The following is a 15,540-nucleotide window of genomic DNA, read 5'->3' on the forward strand; positions in this document are numbered from 1 at the left end:
ACATGCGCTTGCAAGACACTCACACTTCACAAGGTATTTATATCACATCATCATCTACTCAGCCATATCTGCAGGCAGATTATGGTGTTGACACTAGTCGTGGTTATGAGAATGTCTAATAATATTGTACAGTCTTATGTTGACAGCTCGCCCCAAGTATCCCTCCATCCATAGTGCATGCATGGTTTTGGCAATGTGTGTGTCAGCACAATATTTCAGCTTAGTCAGACAGGCGTGATCTGTCAGGCTGTCTTGCCTTGTCTGCCTGTCTTTCTGTCTGTCTGGTTGTCCGTTCTTGTCTTGTGCTCCTACCTATCTAACTATCAGGGACACATGTACTCTGCATCTTATTACGCTTAAAGATCCAGTACTGTGACTGCAACCCAGGCAGGACACAATCTTGTTGATTTATAGCACAACAAGCGTTGTTTAATTTAGTCTTTGGTGGTTAGATGGTACAAAAGGTGAAGGACTGACTTGAGTGACAGTCTCTAAAAAGAATAAAGTCTACACACTGGATCAAGTATTCATAGTATTTATCGCCCAGGTCATAAACCATCCATTTATGACCTTGATGGTAATAAATAGTATCTTTAGAGCTTGATTCAGTGTGTGAACTCTTCTTTTGTTGATGTTTGTTACTGCCCAGCACCTGGCTTTTTCAAACTGTGGATGTGTGTGCTTTATTTACTTGTCCTTAGTTAACAAAATGTTCAAAGTTGCAACTTCAGCATTGACGGAACGGAGAATTTGCCTGTTTGGGAAAGTAGATTATTAACTATACTGTGGACTGTTCAGCGCATCTATTAAAAGGTGTAGGGATATAGTACATCATTTACAGCAGGAAGTAGATTGCACTCTTAAATCAGATCAGATTTTGTTGACAGCCATGGAGAGATTTTGTAAAAGGGTGTTTTCTACAATGCGAACAGTTCTAATAATTTGGGTAACTTTACATGAACTGGTCTTTTGTTGTATTATACCATGACTTTGAGAAATGCAATTCTCATTGCAGTGGACCTTCAAAATACTCTTTTCATCTCATCCGCTCCACTGCCTGGCATAGTATTGATTCCAACTGGCATTATGTTGTTTGCACTGAAAGACACCCTCTTCTAAGAGGCTTGCTAGGGAACATGAATTCATCCACAATGCAATCATACATCAGTGTTATCTAGGGCTCGGCGATGTGACTTCAAATCAATATCACGATTACTTCAAACTTTTGCCTCGATTACGATTAATGAACAATGTTGTTTTGTTATTGTGGGGAAAGCTTTTGCTGAAAATTGCCAATCGACAAGCTCACAACGAGCTTGTCGATCTGCTATTTTCTGCGATATACAGATGCTGGGGTTTAAGTGGTTAAAGTATGTAGCCTTGAGGAAAAGCTTTATTGAAATGACAACACCGGGTCAAGTTGTCCCATCAAAGAATGTTTTTTAAATGCATGTAATGACTGCAGTGCAGTGTGTTAATTTTTAATACTCAAATAAATCTTTTGAAAATAAAATCCCAGACTAGATCCAGTCACTCCTGATTATGATGTAAAGCGTAGTAGGCCAAGTATATATTTTTTATGCTGGCACCAACCAAAGCTCACATAGTGGTGAGTATAACCTCTGTAGTCCATTGGAGGCCTGCTTGCGTTTCAATCAGCCTATTGTCTGGAACAGACAGTTCCCTGTCTGTAGGGCAGGTGCTCTTCAGGGCATGACATTTTAAAAGAAGGCTATTGTTTTGAGATACTGTAGCTGGAAGTAGGTGAGGAGGTGAAATGTGACACAGGGAGAAGATAGCGCGCTGCCATCCTGTCCCCCCACAGGTGGCAGGGCTAGGAGGCGCATCACTTTACCTCGGTCCCTCAACAGCCCCTGTTGTTCAGGGCTTTGTACGTGCAGAGAAAGGGACCTGAGAGGGTCTGTGGTGGGAGACCAGTTTAGACAGGGCACGGCGTGCACTGTCCCAAGGGTGAGCTGGAACCAGTAGTTGTAGATAGAAAGAGAGCTGTGCTTTCACTTGCTCCTCTTACGAAGTTGGCACTTTGTTTCCCCTCGATTAAAAGTTTCCTATCTATCTATTATAATTCGCCTTTTGCTGTTTTCGCGCCATGTCCCATTACCATGCAGTGACTGACATTCACACATAGAGCTGTAATGTGTTTGTGTTTCATTATGTATGCATGACCGGTACAGGTTTGAATCACGCCGATGCAAGTGTTGCATCTGAACAGCTTCACGATCAACGAAGCAACGCAGTAAAATCAACAGTGTTTATAGCTGGACTTCTGAAAGTGTAAAAACAGACCCATCAGCATTCTTTGCTGCATGCATGGTTTTGCTTTTAAGAGAAACACAATATTTGTCTTCATCAACTCAATGCAAGAAGGCAGAGGAATGTTTTGTTTTGGTCTTTATTTTTCACACAGTATAATAGGCTACTAGAAGAAAAGCTCATAGTACTACTGTACAGTGCACTTTTTGAATTGCCTGACTAAAGGCCAGTCAAATGTCTCTTTGAAACTCAGCCTCTGTCATATTTAAAACAAAGGGTTTTGTTGTGTACTGTATTTCCTTCTTACTAAGTATACACTTCAATTTCCTATCTCCCTTCTCATTTTCTTTTCAAGTAGAGATGAATGCTGTTTTGATGTTTATTCACAAGAGAGTAAAGCTCTCGTGAGAATACATTTATATTGAAAACAAAAGGAATATTTAGTTTTTTTTTCTTTTCTTTTAATGGCATTAATTGCTTTTGAAGTGTTACACCGACCTTATGTATAGAGTTTCCATAAAGGTGTTATCCTTTCTTTCTCAGAAAAAGCTCCGGAAAAACGCCTGTTGTTTAGCCCCCCTAGCATGGAAGGGAAAAAACTGGGATGGTTTCTGACAAATAGCTTTTGATCTTTATTTAAAGCCCACTACAAAAGAAAGGCTGACATTGTTTTATGAATGGATGCTTGTTATTCTTCTGTACTGCATTATGTTACCTTGTCCTCAACTTTCACTTTTGTGATTTATTTTCCCTCATGACTGTATAGAGATTAAGGACCATATTGATCCTTTCCTGTAGAAAACTGCTATGAATGTGAATATGTATTGGAGAAATAAATGCAATTACAATGCAACTTGAACACTGTCTCACAGCGTCTTTGTGGCTCATTCTAAATCGGTGGTTCTCAAACATTTTCTTATCAAGGACCCCCATATTGATATGTATTTCACCACGGACCCCCATCTGAAAATGTTTTGTGCCAGGGACCCCCATAAGATTTGTGTTGAAAAAAATCCCACATTTTCCAATACTTTCAAGATCTTTACAAATGTTTCAAAGGTAGCAGATGTACAAGCTCGCAGTGCGGCATGAACGTGAGCTTGTAGATCTGCTATGTAGATCTGCTATTTTTGAATAGTCAACATATAAATGGATAAAGTGGTTAAAATGATAGTGATGCTACACCTGGGGGTCCCCGGACCCCACTTTGAGAACCACTGTTCTAAATGGTTCCCCTCATTCATCAAGAAACAGTCATCTCTATATAACATGACAAGCTTTGTGGAATTTTGGTAAATACTAAATTCCAAACCATTCCAAACACGTCTACACAAGGTTGGTTTAAAAACAAGCCTGACACGTCATACGACGAAAACAGCCGATCTACAAGTTCGCAATATGACACGTTGTGAACTTGTAGATCTGCTATTGTTGCTGCTCAAACAAAAGCGTATGTGTCTAAATTATACATACATAGACCTAGGCTGTTTTTGAGTAATATAGCAACATACATTTGTCGTAATTTTTGAATGAATATTTGAAGTTTTTCAGAAAACTTAGGTCAGGATTTAGAAGGCGTTTTTAGAACCGGCCTCAGGTCTAAATGGGTTAATATCTCTGACTTAAGAATAAATCCATGCTATATTGTATCATCTTACTTAAGCTTGGCAGCTCAAGTAGCAGTAGTGCGGAGAGCACCAGAGGACAGCAGCCAGCACTGTTCTAGTGACTGCTCTATTACACTCCATTGTCTCGCCGTGGCGGAAAGCATCCTTTGAACAGGGCTGAACCCTGTGGGAACGCATCCAGCTTCCGAACCAAATGAAGCTTTCCCTCTTCCTCTCCCTACAGGCCTAATAGCTCTATTTCATTTTCTCCTCTCACCCTCTCCCTTTCTCTCAAATACACATAGATGGATGCTTGCGCACGTACGCACACACACACGCGCACACAACCACCTCCTCTCCCAAATGCATCCTATTCACTGGCAGCCAAGGTTCAGCCATCAAAAGGCCGCTCTGTGAGTGCCTTTTATAAAAGCACTGAACAGCTCAGCTGAAGTAATGACATCCCCACGTAGAGATGCTCTCCAGGCAGGTCTGTGATGAAGTGTGAAAGAGGAAAATTACAGGAGTCATTCTGCGTTCACACTGCTGGCAAATGCAAAAGGTACAAAGATACAAAACTACACAACATGTTTGTGGCTTGAAACCAGCTCAACTTTTTTGTAGCTTTGTAGGTGTTGTGTTGAAACTTTTGTAGCAGCTACAAACATTGGGTGTATCTTTGTATCTTCATGTTCGCTGGCTTCCATTGAAAAACAATGGTGGCCTGTAATACCTTTGCAGCTGCCAGTGTGAACGCAGCAAAAAAAAACAGACTATTTTCCAGTGTCTGGTGATTCTGAATATTAGAGGTTTTCCTTAACCTCTTAAAACCCATGTATATTTACTCAGTTGACTTACTTGGTCCCCCAGGGGTCTATACTGCCTCCTTGTTTCCCTTGGTACTGAATATCGTTGCTGAAAATGTCAGATCTACAACCTGTTGCAACACGTCGTTATTTTTTGCAGAATGAAAACTAGAAAATAGAAAACTACTGATTTAGAAGGCATTTGCAGAATCGGCCTCAGGTTTTAATGGGTTAAATGACAACCATCTCAAGTCGTGCCCAGATCTCTCTGTTCAGGGACAAAGCAGAGACATGCTGAGCTGCTATTTGCATTCCCAGTAGATTTACATGGCCTCCTCCCCCTGTGTTCCCTCAGTCAAATGTATTCATGCAAATGAAACCAATAACCACCCACTTGGTGTCCTTCTTGCAAACAAAACACTGACAAAAAAAAGAAAACAAGACCATTCAGACTTTCCCTCCTCCAACCAAACTATGTCCACCCTGCCAAGCTGCTGCTGAAAAGCCCAGCGTCATAAGGTGTCATTGACGTAGGCTTCTTGCTTTTCGGTGCTAAATCGATGTGTCATGCAAGCCAAGTCCACTGGTGGCTCTGTAGAAAGGCAGTGTGTGGGAGCCAGGACATTGACGCAAGGATGGAGAGAGAGGGGTCATGACTCCTTCTCTCAGTCCATTCTGACTGTTCTGCAACACAACACACTCTCCTCAATCCATCTCGCAATGGTGGACTGGGTTGAGTGAATGGTATTATTGGGACTGGGTGCAATGTTCCGGAGGATAACGCTGATTCCAAAATAGATGCTGTTACTAATAGGCACCCAGCCTGACCCACAGGAAATAGAATAGCGGTTAACCACTTTCAACATGGCGTCCTTATTTCGGGCATGTAATTATAGCAAAGGAAAATTCTAAACATTTCCAAACATTTCTAGAAATATCTACAACTTTTTAAAATGTAATTTTCAAAAAAATCGACAGGATTGTAGATCTGCTACTTTCGCTGTTCGTCGTACAACAAGGTATTTAGGGCTTAAGTGGTTAAAGTAGAAAAAAGCTGCACATGTAAATAGTTTAGAATGGTTGACAGAAAGAGGATCACCTCTCTTTTTCTTTCAATGTATCTGAATAATGATCCCTTTACACACTAGTGTTTACAGAGCAGACTGTCAATAAACATTACCAGAGCTGGGCTGACCTCTGGTGTCCATTTGGTATATTACCGGAGAGAGCTGAGCAAATTGGTCAAATGAAAATCATCATTCCATCAACCGTCAACTCCACCTCACCACCCGATTGGTTCCCTAATCATCAGTTCACCAATCATCTTCCATCGCCTAAAATAAATACACCTGTGCACACTGATAACCTGCTTTTGTCCCCTTTTGCCATGTCCTGAGAGACAGTTCTGTTGTTCTGGCCTACATTCTGTTATCTTCAATCCAAGACGGTTTAGTGCATGTGTCTAGCCTTCTGTATTTTTCTGTTCCTATCAGGGAAACAATGGGTAAGATTTGGGGTACCTTTTACATTTTCACACGTATGAATTTTATGGTGTGAGTGCCAGTTTTCTTTTTATCGTTTAGTAAAAAAAAAAAAAAGTGATTTTGTTTAGATAGTAGTTTTTGGGGTTTTGCTGTGAATTTTTATTTTGCACTTTTTATTTTCCCTGTTGGATTTTGTTGTAAACACCAGGAAAATAAAACACTACATTTTACTAAATCCCTCAGTTTCAATCCATCATTTCACTGGATACCATGTTATTGTCCCTTACATACCCTAGAGTCTATGTAGACCACCAGTAGGGCATGTGACTGGCACAGTGGTTCTCAAAGTGGGGTCTGGGGACCTGCAGGGGTCCTTGAGGGGTTTCCAGGGGGTCTCCAGCAAAATGTGTTAATGTAGCATATCAGTTTAATCGCATTAAACCTATAAAGATGAATTTGCTCATTCTTTTTGAATATTTAACATTTTTAACAATACAAATCTTGTATGGGGGTCCCTGTGGCACACTGTCCTTTCTGATGGGGGGCCAAATGCATATTAATTTGGGGGTTCTGTTTGAGAAGCGCTGCTGTTGCAGACCAGGTAGCCCTCTCACATGATCCTCTCTTTGTTTGCACGGTCAGTCAGGCTCTCCAAGTGGCTGTTGTCATCCTTGTCTGCAACACACAATGGTGGAAAGCACCGGTCAGCAACAGTTCATTCCATCCATCATTCTATCTCCACCTTCCCCTCTTTAGCGTATCTACAGTATGATCTATCCATACCAGTTCTCCCAGTGTTCATTTATCCTTTTGTGAGTGTACAAAAGTAACATTTGTGAACTCGCAGAGTTAAAATAAAATTGGCATCCATAGCTTTTCCTCAGAGTTCAGAGGTAGGGACTTGGACTTGGACTTGACTTGGACGCTAATCAGTGCCGTCGCTAAACACACGCAGACTATGCGTTGTGCGTAGGACACCACGTTCCCGAAAGGGCATCAAAATGATCCAAGCCAATCACCAAAGGCTAATAATCATAAATGAGTTGTTAATCATAGATGAGTTACAATTATGATTTAAATTTAAGATGAATTAATGAATTAAGATGATTACCTTGCCATGTAAAATAGTTGGGTTATACCCTGTCCTCAAGGAGGAAATTAAAAGTACCGTATCAGCACTATGTTCTGTTGGACTGGAAGAAACCTTGTTTGAAAATAAATACAAATTCAGAAAAATGCAAGGGATTTAAGTAAATCTTTACGTATTAATTGGCATTATGACTTGTTTTGGACTTGGAACAAAGGTTTAGGACTTGGACTTGACTCGGGACGCGAGAGCAAAGACTTGAGACTCTACTTGGACTTGCAAAACGGGTACTTTGTCCCTCATCTGGTATTTGGTCTCACTGCTCTTCTATTCAGACATTTATACCGTTGCTGTCGGGCAGAAACCTCTTATCTCCATAATCTTTTGTGTTTTTTCATAAATCAATGTCCTACTTGATCATACTACAGCGTCACACAAAAGCATCACAAGTAGCAGATCCACAAGCTCGAAAGCTTGAGCTTTTAAATCTGCTACTTTTGCTATTTTTTTAAAATTTTAATCTTGAAAAGTAACAGTTTTGACATATGAGGTTTCCACCCGACAGAGACGATATCCTGTGGGTGGGTCCACTACTGTTTGATAACAAAGCAGGTATGACATGAAAGCTATAATAACACACAGGATGTTACAGTGTACATAGTACATACCAAAGACCACCAGGCTGCAGGAGCACTGTGCTCTTCCCAGAGGGTTCTCCAGCACCAGTGTGTATTCTCCACTGTCTTTGACCCCACAGGTGGGGATGACCAGGGTGCACACCCCGTTGGCGGTGCTGTGCCAAAAGCGAGAGGAGTCCGAAATCTTCACTCCTCCCTTGTACCAGCACGCCTGCAGACCACCGGAGGTACAAAACGTTATACTTTGTGCGTTTGTCCTTTGTGCAAACACGTCATGCCGGCTGGTAACTATACATTTTGCTCATTTAGGTGTGCAATTGTTCATCTCCATCATACCTGTGGAGTAGGCATGCCCTGGTAGGCACAGCTCATGGTGCAGTCGTGTCCTCTGCTGACAGCATGGTTCTTCAATGGAAGCAGGAAGGATGGCTTCACCTGGCGAGATGGTGCCTTGTACTCCTTCATCATGAGACTGCCGATGGCCTCTGAGGTACACACACACACACACACACACACACACACACACACACACACACACACACACACACACACACACACACACACACACACATACATTAACACTAATAAACTGAAACACTCTTTTCAAATACATTTTGTCTATTATGAAAAATCTGTATAGAATTATTTTGCGTTGATTCGTTGATCTAAAAAAATGTAAATGAATAAAAACGTGCTTCTTCATTATACAATTAATCGAAAAAAGTACAATAGAATAATCACAAAACAATCGATGGTTGCAGCCCTACTGAGCAAACTAGCCACCTTTATGCTCCTTGGCGATGATCATGGGCTCCTTGGAGTCCAGAGGATCGCTGTCTCCAATGGAGTTCTGGGCCAGGACCCGAAAGTAGTACTTCCTCCCAGGAAGCAGTCCGGTGACGGTGTACTTGCTGCTGTAGATGCGCTCGGCGGCAGTGAACCAGGAAGCGGTGCTGGTGTCTCGTTTGAGGATGACATAATGTGTGTCCTCGTCATCCTCCAGGTCAGGGGTGTGGTCCCACTGCAGGGTGACCGTGCCTGGAACCTCCTCCTTCAGACACAGGTTCTTAGGAGGACGGGGGAAGTCTGGCCAAAAAAGAAAGGGAGAAGAGAGGAGCACAAGGAGATGAAAATGTCCTTTTTTTGGGGTTGTGGCTCTGCAAGAGGCTAGGCGTCTATGAGAGGGTCTGTGTGTGAGTTTGTCCGGAGCTAATCTCACAAACCACACACACAGAAGTAGTTCCACTCATTTCGTTTCACACATGTTTTATATATATTTCAAATATTTAACTTAAAATGTATAACGTAAGACAATGGGGCTGTGATCGTGCTGAAACCTTGAAGTCCGTGCAAGTCCAAGATCAACCTTAAGCCATACTGTTTCTTTGGATCCCGAGAAGATCCACATAATGTTCTAGTCTTTTATAGTCAGTTTCTATAGCTGTAATAGTGAGAATTCCAGAAATAAACCTCTAAGGATCAAGGTTTCATAAGAAAAAGGGCACAAAGAGCTTCCGTCACTGGTGTTTCTCAAACTGCCTCCAGAAATGTGTCGTTTTCACTGCTGTCTTTTGTCAGGGATTAGCCGCACAGTATGATTGCATAAACACATAGCACTGCCTCAGCAATGGAGGAAATTGCTTTCCTATCCAGCGTGTGATGCAAAATGGCCAACTTGTGCATATTGTCGCTGTCAGGCAGAATCTTTATCTTTATTTTTTCCATTTTAATGCCTATTTTATACTTTGTACATATGACAGTGTGATAATAACCAATCAGCAAGCTCACAAGCTCACAAGCTGTGACATTTGAGTTTGTAGATCTGGGGGGAAAGTTATTTTTCTTGCCTTTGAGAGTCCAGTGTAGAAAGACAGAAAACAGAAAGAGAGAGTCTGTGAGTGACATGCAGCAAAGGTCCGCCCGGGCACGGGAATCAAACCCAGGAGGTAGAGCGTGTGTGTGTGATGCACATTGTAAAGCGCTATATAAATGCACCATTTACCATTTAGGACTCGCTGTTAAGAATCAGATCCTATGTGGTACACTTGGCTATCAGCGGCACCAATTTTTGACGCCAGGTTGAAAGCGAGTAAGTTTGTCTGTGGTTTTATAAATACTTTACCAATAAAGTGTGACTAAATACAACAACCTGTGTTACATTGTAAAGTTTTTTTCACATGCAAGGTTTCCACCCGACAGCGTACCTGTCACCCTGACGTTGACGTCATAGTGGACCGCTCCATAAGGGTTCTTCAGTTGGACACGATAGACGCCAGAGTCAGACCTCTTGGAGGAGGAGATGAGCAGCTGAGAGTGACTCTTGCTCTTAGTGATGGCCTCCTTGCCGCTGGTTCGAACGCCGTCCTTTAGCCAAGTTACCACCGGGGGAGGGGAACCCTGGGAGGAGGACGGGTAGAGGGGAAGGGGGTGGGAGGTATTAGATTGATCCATTAAAGAGGTGGTGCCATGGTTTTGGCTCACAACACGTTGCGTTTTGTGCTTGTAGAGTGCCTATTTTTGGTGTTGATAGGGGAAAAAAGCGGTCCAAGTACAGTTGCAATTGCAAGGGTTTTAAGTGGCACTATGCAACTTTTTTTTAATGAATAAAATGTAATTTTGTCCAATCTGTATAGAGTATGTTAATACAATGTAACTTATACATTTGTGGTGGTTGTATTTTGTCTCCCTGCTCTTCTACTGAGACATTTAGATAGTGTCAAAGGTCATGTCACCTAGACACAGGATCTGACACGAAATGTTTACCTTATGGTCAAGATTCAATTTATCCCCTGAGCAAGCAGGCATGCTCTATTAGATCAATGCAATGGTAAAACATTTCAGTACTTCCACAGGAAACCGGGTTCAAATCCGGGGTATAAGAGGAAAGTTACATTTAGCAGCTTTGAGTGGTTAGGCTTCCTTTTAAGGTAGAACACATGCTCAACTCTGGGTCGAGGTAAGTGTACTGTGGGGAGCTATAACTTGACTAGATGAAAGGAAAAAACCTGCACTCTGTGGAGTATTGTTGAAATATTTAATATAGCATGCAAACAGATGTGTTGTGTACTTATTTTTTGTGATTCATTGCTTATTGTATAGCATCAAAGCCTGATTCATGGCTTATGGTAGAAACGCACCCGTTTTCATTCTGCATTAAACATTTCATCTCTGTCGGGTGGAAACCTCAAACCAAAAGGTTACTTTTCAGGATTCAAATTCCAAAATAGCAAAAAATAGCAGATTGAAATGCTCAAAGCGCGTCCTTCACGCCGCGTTTCAAGCTTGTAGCCCACGCTACAGTAGATCTGCTATTTTTGATACTTTTGTGTGACGCTGTAGTATGCACTTATTGTAAGTCGCTTTGGATAAAAGCGTCTGCTAAATGACTGTAATGTAATGTAGTATGATCAATAGTAGGGCGTTAATATACGAAAAAAACACGAAAAGTTAAAATATGGAGATAAGAGGTTTCTGTCCGACAGCGTTAGTCAACAGAGGGTGCGGTTGGTTGCTGTGGATGGCATGTGACCGATTTAGGTCTTACTATGAAGCTGAGTTGAAGGCAGAGTGCTGTTCCAGCACGGACCACCATCCGGTTCTTCAGCTTGCCCTGGATGTCAAATCTGGGAGCCACTGCATGGGAAGTAGTCGCACATAATGTTAACCACATGAACCCAAAAATAACCGATCTACAAGCTCAACACCTCCACACATTGTGTGCTTGATCTGCAATTTTCTGCGAAGAGATTTGATGTAGGGGGAAACGGGGAGAGGAGCAGACCTAGCATAGACCCCTGGGGGACCCCAGTCAGTCAAGTACATAGGGTGTTAAGTGAAAAATAGGGGTCTGCAGCCAAATACATATTCATTTGGAGGTCCGTGACCACTGGGCTAATAATAGACTGTACAGTAGTCATCTCACCAGGTGGGGGCGTAGCCAAAACGCCCCGGTCCAGTTCGATGGGTTCCCCCACCCCTCCCTCGTTGACGGCCCGGATTCGGAAGAAGTACTTCATGCGTTCCTGCAGTCCCAACACCGTGTGGGCGGTGCCAGCGATGGGGATCTTGGAGACCTTGGTCCACTCTTTGGCGTCCTCGGGGCGGACCTCCAGGATGTAGCCAGAGGGCTCGTCCCCTTGTTCCGGGGGCTTCCAGCTCAGAGAGATGGAGGAGTTAGAAGAATCTGACACACGCAAGTCCCTCACCAGACCGGGGGCACCTATAGGTGGGAGGAAGTGAGAATGTTCATGAACCCTTGTGTCCTTATATTCTGGGGGTGAAAATTCTGCGAAAATGGCAGATGTACAAGCTCACAACGTGGCTACTCTCGGCAAAGAGATTTGGTGAAGAGGGAAAAATGGTTGGGGCCTAGTATAGACCCCTGGGAAGGCTCACGTATGGGGTCTTTGGCGATGACGGCATTGGAGCTGGAACTGGGGCTCCCTGCTCCAGCTCTGTTCACACTGGTCACTCTGAACTCATACTCCATGTCCTCCATCAGTCCATCCACCACACACTTAGTATCTGGACCAGTAGAACACACATAGATAGAGTTACACACACATACAGCTGGACCAGTAGAACACACATAGATAGAGTTACACACACATACAGCTGGACCAGTAGAACACACATAGATAGAGTTACACACACACATACAGCTGGACCAGTAGAACACACATAGATAGAGTTACACACACACATACAGCTGGACCAGTAGAACACACATACGGTAGATTAGATAAAGTTACACACAAATACGTCAAGAAGACACAAGTATCTATTTTTCCTCCCACAGGTGACAGTAGGGCTGCTTAATTAATCAAATTTTAGTTTTCAATTAAGATTTTAGATTCCAATGATTATGAACACAAGATAATGTCGCTGTCGGGCAGAAACCTCATATCTCCATGTGCGTTTTTCCGTACATTAATCCCTACTTGATCATACTACAGCGTCACACAAAAGCATCAAAAGTAGCAGATCAAGCGTGGAAAAAAGGGTGGAAACCTCATATGTCCAACACTTTTACTTTCAAATTTAATTCAAAAACAGCAAAAGTATCAGATCTACAAGCTCAAAACGTTTCGTGCTGCGTTCCGAGCTTGTGGATCTGCTACTTTTGCTGTTTTTGCAAAAGTAACACAAAAAGTTAAAATGTGCCTATGTGGAGATGGGAGTTTTCTGCCCGACAGCAACAATATGTCTAAAACTGTAACTTTTCAGTATTCAAATTCAAAAGTTGCAAAAGTAGCAGATCGACAAGCTCAAAACGCGTCGCTTCACGGCGCATTTCGAGCTTGTGGATCTGCTACTTTATATACTTTTGTGTGACCCTGTGGTATAATATAGGGCATTCATTTATGAAAAAAACCCACAAAGTTAACGATATATATACATTTATGTTTGCCATAAACAAGCAGCCCAATCGGCCCAATTTCCAGATGGAGACTGACCTGTGAGCGGCTCCTTGCTGACTGGGACCCACATGTTGCTGCCTTTCTTCCTCCTCTCCAGGACGTAGCCCAAGACAGGAGCTCCTCCGTCCTGGCCTGGAGGAGACCAGCTCACCGTCATGGTGTCCTTGGTGATGTTGGACACCTGGGGCTGGGACACCACGCCTGGTGGCTCTGGGGAGGTGGATAGGAGAAAGAAAACGCATTCAGATGCTGGAATGGAAGGAACAATGAAGGTGACTGGGAACATGCACATTGCTATATTTGGATGATGAAGATGAGGGTGATGATAATGATGGTGATGACGAGTACAATGATGCAGGGGTGCAACAGTTAATCGATCTAATTGATTTAATGAATTATAAAAAAATATCGATCAAATATATTTTCAAAAATAGCGAATATTTTCATTGTATGACAAAGTATAAATAAAATAGGGCGTAAATGGTTAATCAGACTAATTAATTTATAGTTATATTCGTTGATGTATATAAGGAAAAGAAAAGCTTGATAGAATAGTAGTAAAATAATCAATAGTTGCAGCCCTACAATGATGATACTTAACTCACCTGTGGATCTTTAGAAATACTCATTCTCTCTCACTAGCTCACTTCAAATCAGGTAACGTTAAATCAAGTATTATTATCTGTTGTAGGAATTAATGTGGGCCTATACAAAAATGGTCCCCCTGGCCCCCACCTCGGAAGTCACAGATACATACCTGCTACTGATCGAGATGTTTAGAGCAACACACAAAACCCCTAAGTGCTCCCCCGGTGAGCACTCGAGAACCACCTAAGCAGTCATCAGCTAAGTGAAGCTGAAAATGGACTAACCAAGTTTCCCCCTTCCGTGGTACGTTGGCTCTCACCTATGGGCTCTCCGGCACAGACCTCCTCAGTCTCCAGAGGGTCGCTCGTGCCCTGGGAGTTGACGGCCCGGATGCGGTACTGGTACGCCTGGCCCTCGTCCACCTTGGCGTCGGCGAAGACGGTGGTGCTGCTCTCCACCTCGCCCACCTTCAGCCAGGACTTCTTCCCCGCCGCGCGGCGCTCCACCACAAAGCCGGTGACCTGCTTCCCCCCGTTGTCCCGGGGGGCCTTCCACTTCATCCTGATGCACCGGCCAGACTGCTCCATGAACTCCACTTTACCCTGAGGGGGCCTGGGCCGGTCTGGAGGGAAGAGGCACACGATCGCTTGTGTGAAGTACAGTATTTCAAAGCTAAAGCCTAATTTATGCTTTGTCGTATCGTATGACCACGCATCTCATTGAAAATAACTTATTCAAAATGTATAGTAGAGCTGTCCTCTCATAGTTGATTAATCCCTCTGTTTGGTCTTAGTCGACCAATTTATGAGTCTATAACTTTCAATATGCAGTAGCCATTATGAAATCAACATTAGAATGTTCAGTTCTCAACCTCACCAACCTGAAAACACAACTATACAGATTTGATGATTAGATCAACTAATCGATTTAAAGTCGACTTATAATTTCTTTAGTCGAGGGCAGCCCTAAAATATGTTTTTCACTTTGCGGTGAGCACGGGGCATAAATTAGCCTTGATATATGTCTCTCGGGTGTGTTGCACACTTTGACCCACCAATCACATTGAGGTGCAGGTTGGCGACAGCAGTGCCACAGTCACTCTTCAGACGGAGCATGACGTCACCGCTGTCCTCTCTGATGCACCTGGATGCACACATTGAGTAGATCTCTATTAGTGCAGTGGTTCTCAAACTTTTTCAGGTCAAGGCCCCCCAAAATTATATGTATTTGCCCGCGGCCTCTGTTTGCGTAGTGTGTTAAGCAGCTTCATGTACAAGTGCACTGCTATGTCTCCAGAAAACTGCAGGTCTGCTGCCACTCGTAAAAAAAATTAAAATAATATTGAACACAAGTCGCACTCAGAAAATGCAAGCAATATCATGATGCTGCCACTTGCTTTCCGCTAAGACTTTGCCTGCAATGTTGTAGGTCCCAAGCAGGCATGAATGCAGAGACAAGATTACCGCCACTCAAAATTCGGTTCACGTTCACACAGGACACCAAAATATAATATGCAGACACATTGCCTGCAAATCTTGTATATCTGAACAGGGCTTTATCTATTTTAAAACACAACTAAAGACCTTTCTGTTTACCACTGCCTTTGATTTATTAATTATTTTCTCTTTGTTATTAC

General features: G+C 42.8%; 1 protein-coding gene across 1 annotated transcript in view; it reads right to left on the reverse strand.

Moving 5' to 3' along the window:
• LOC311046963 (immunoglobulin superfamily member 22-like) overlaps positions 1-15,540 on the reverse strand; it is a gene marked incomplete at both ends in the record, with an annotated part of 32,742 nt that overhangs the window by 1,784 nt on the left and 15,418 nt on the right. The window contains 11 exons of the mRNA XM_084059542.1: positions 6,786-6,846; positions 7,927-8,107; positions 8,233-8,381; positions 8,680-8,982; positions 10,101-10,293; positions 11,441-11,529; positions 11,819-12,115; positions 12,292-12,420; positions 13,353-13,526; positions 14,224-14,526; positions 14,959-15,047. Of these exons, the coding sequence (XP_083915668.1) occupies positions 6,786-6,846; positions 7,927-8,107; positions 8,233-8,381; positions 8,680-8,982; positions 10,101-10,293; positions 11,441-11,529; positions 11,819-12,115; positions 12,292-12,420; positions 13,353-13,526; positions 14,224-14,526; positions 14,959-15,047 (1,968 nt within the window). The remainder of the gene's footprint in view (positions 1-6,785; positions 6,847-7,926; positions 8,108-8,232; positions 8,382-8,679; positions 8,983-10,100; positions 10,294-11,440; positions 11,530-11,818; positions 12,116-12,291; positions 12,421-13,352; positions 13,527-14,223; positions 14,527-14,958; positions 15,048-15,540) is intronic.

The sequence above is a fragment of the Gymnoscopelus microlampas genome, assembly GCF_963454915.1.
Source record: "Gymnoscopelus microlampas genome assembly, chromosome: 6".
In the NCBI taxonomy this organism is placed as follows: Eukaryota; Metazoa; Chordata; class Actinopteri; order Myctophiformes; family Myctophidae; genus Gymnoscopelus; species Gymnoscopelus microlampas.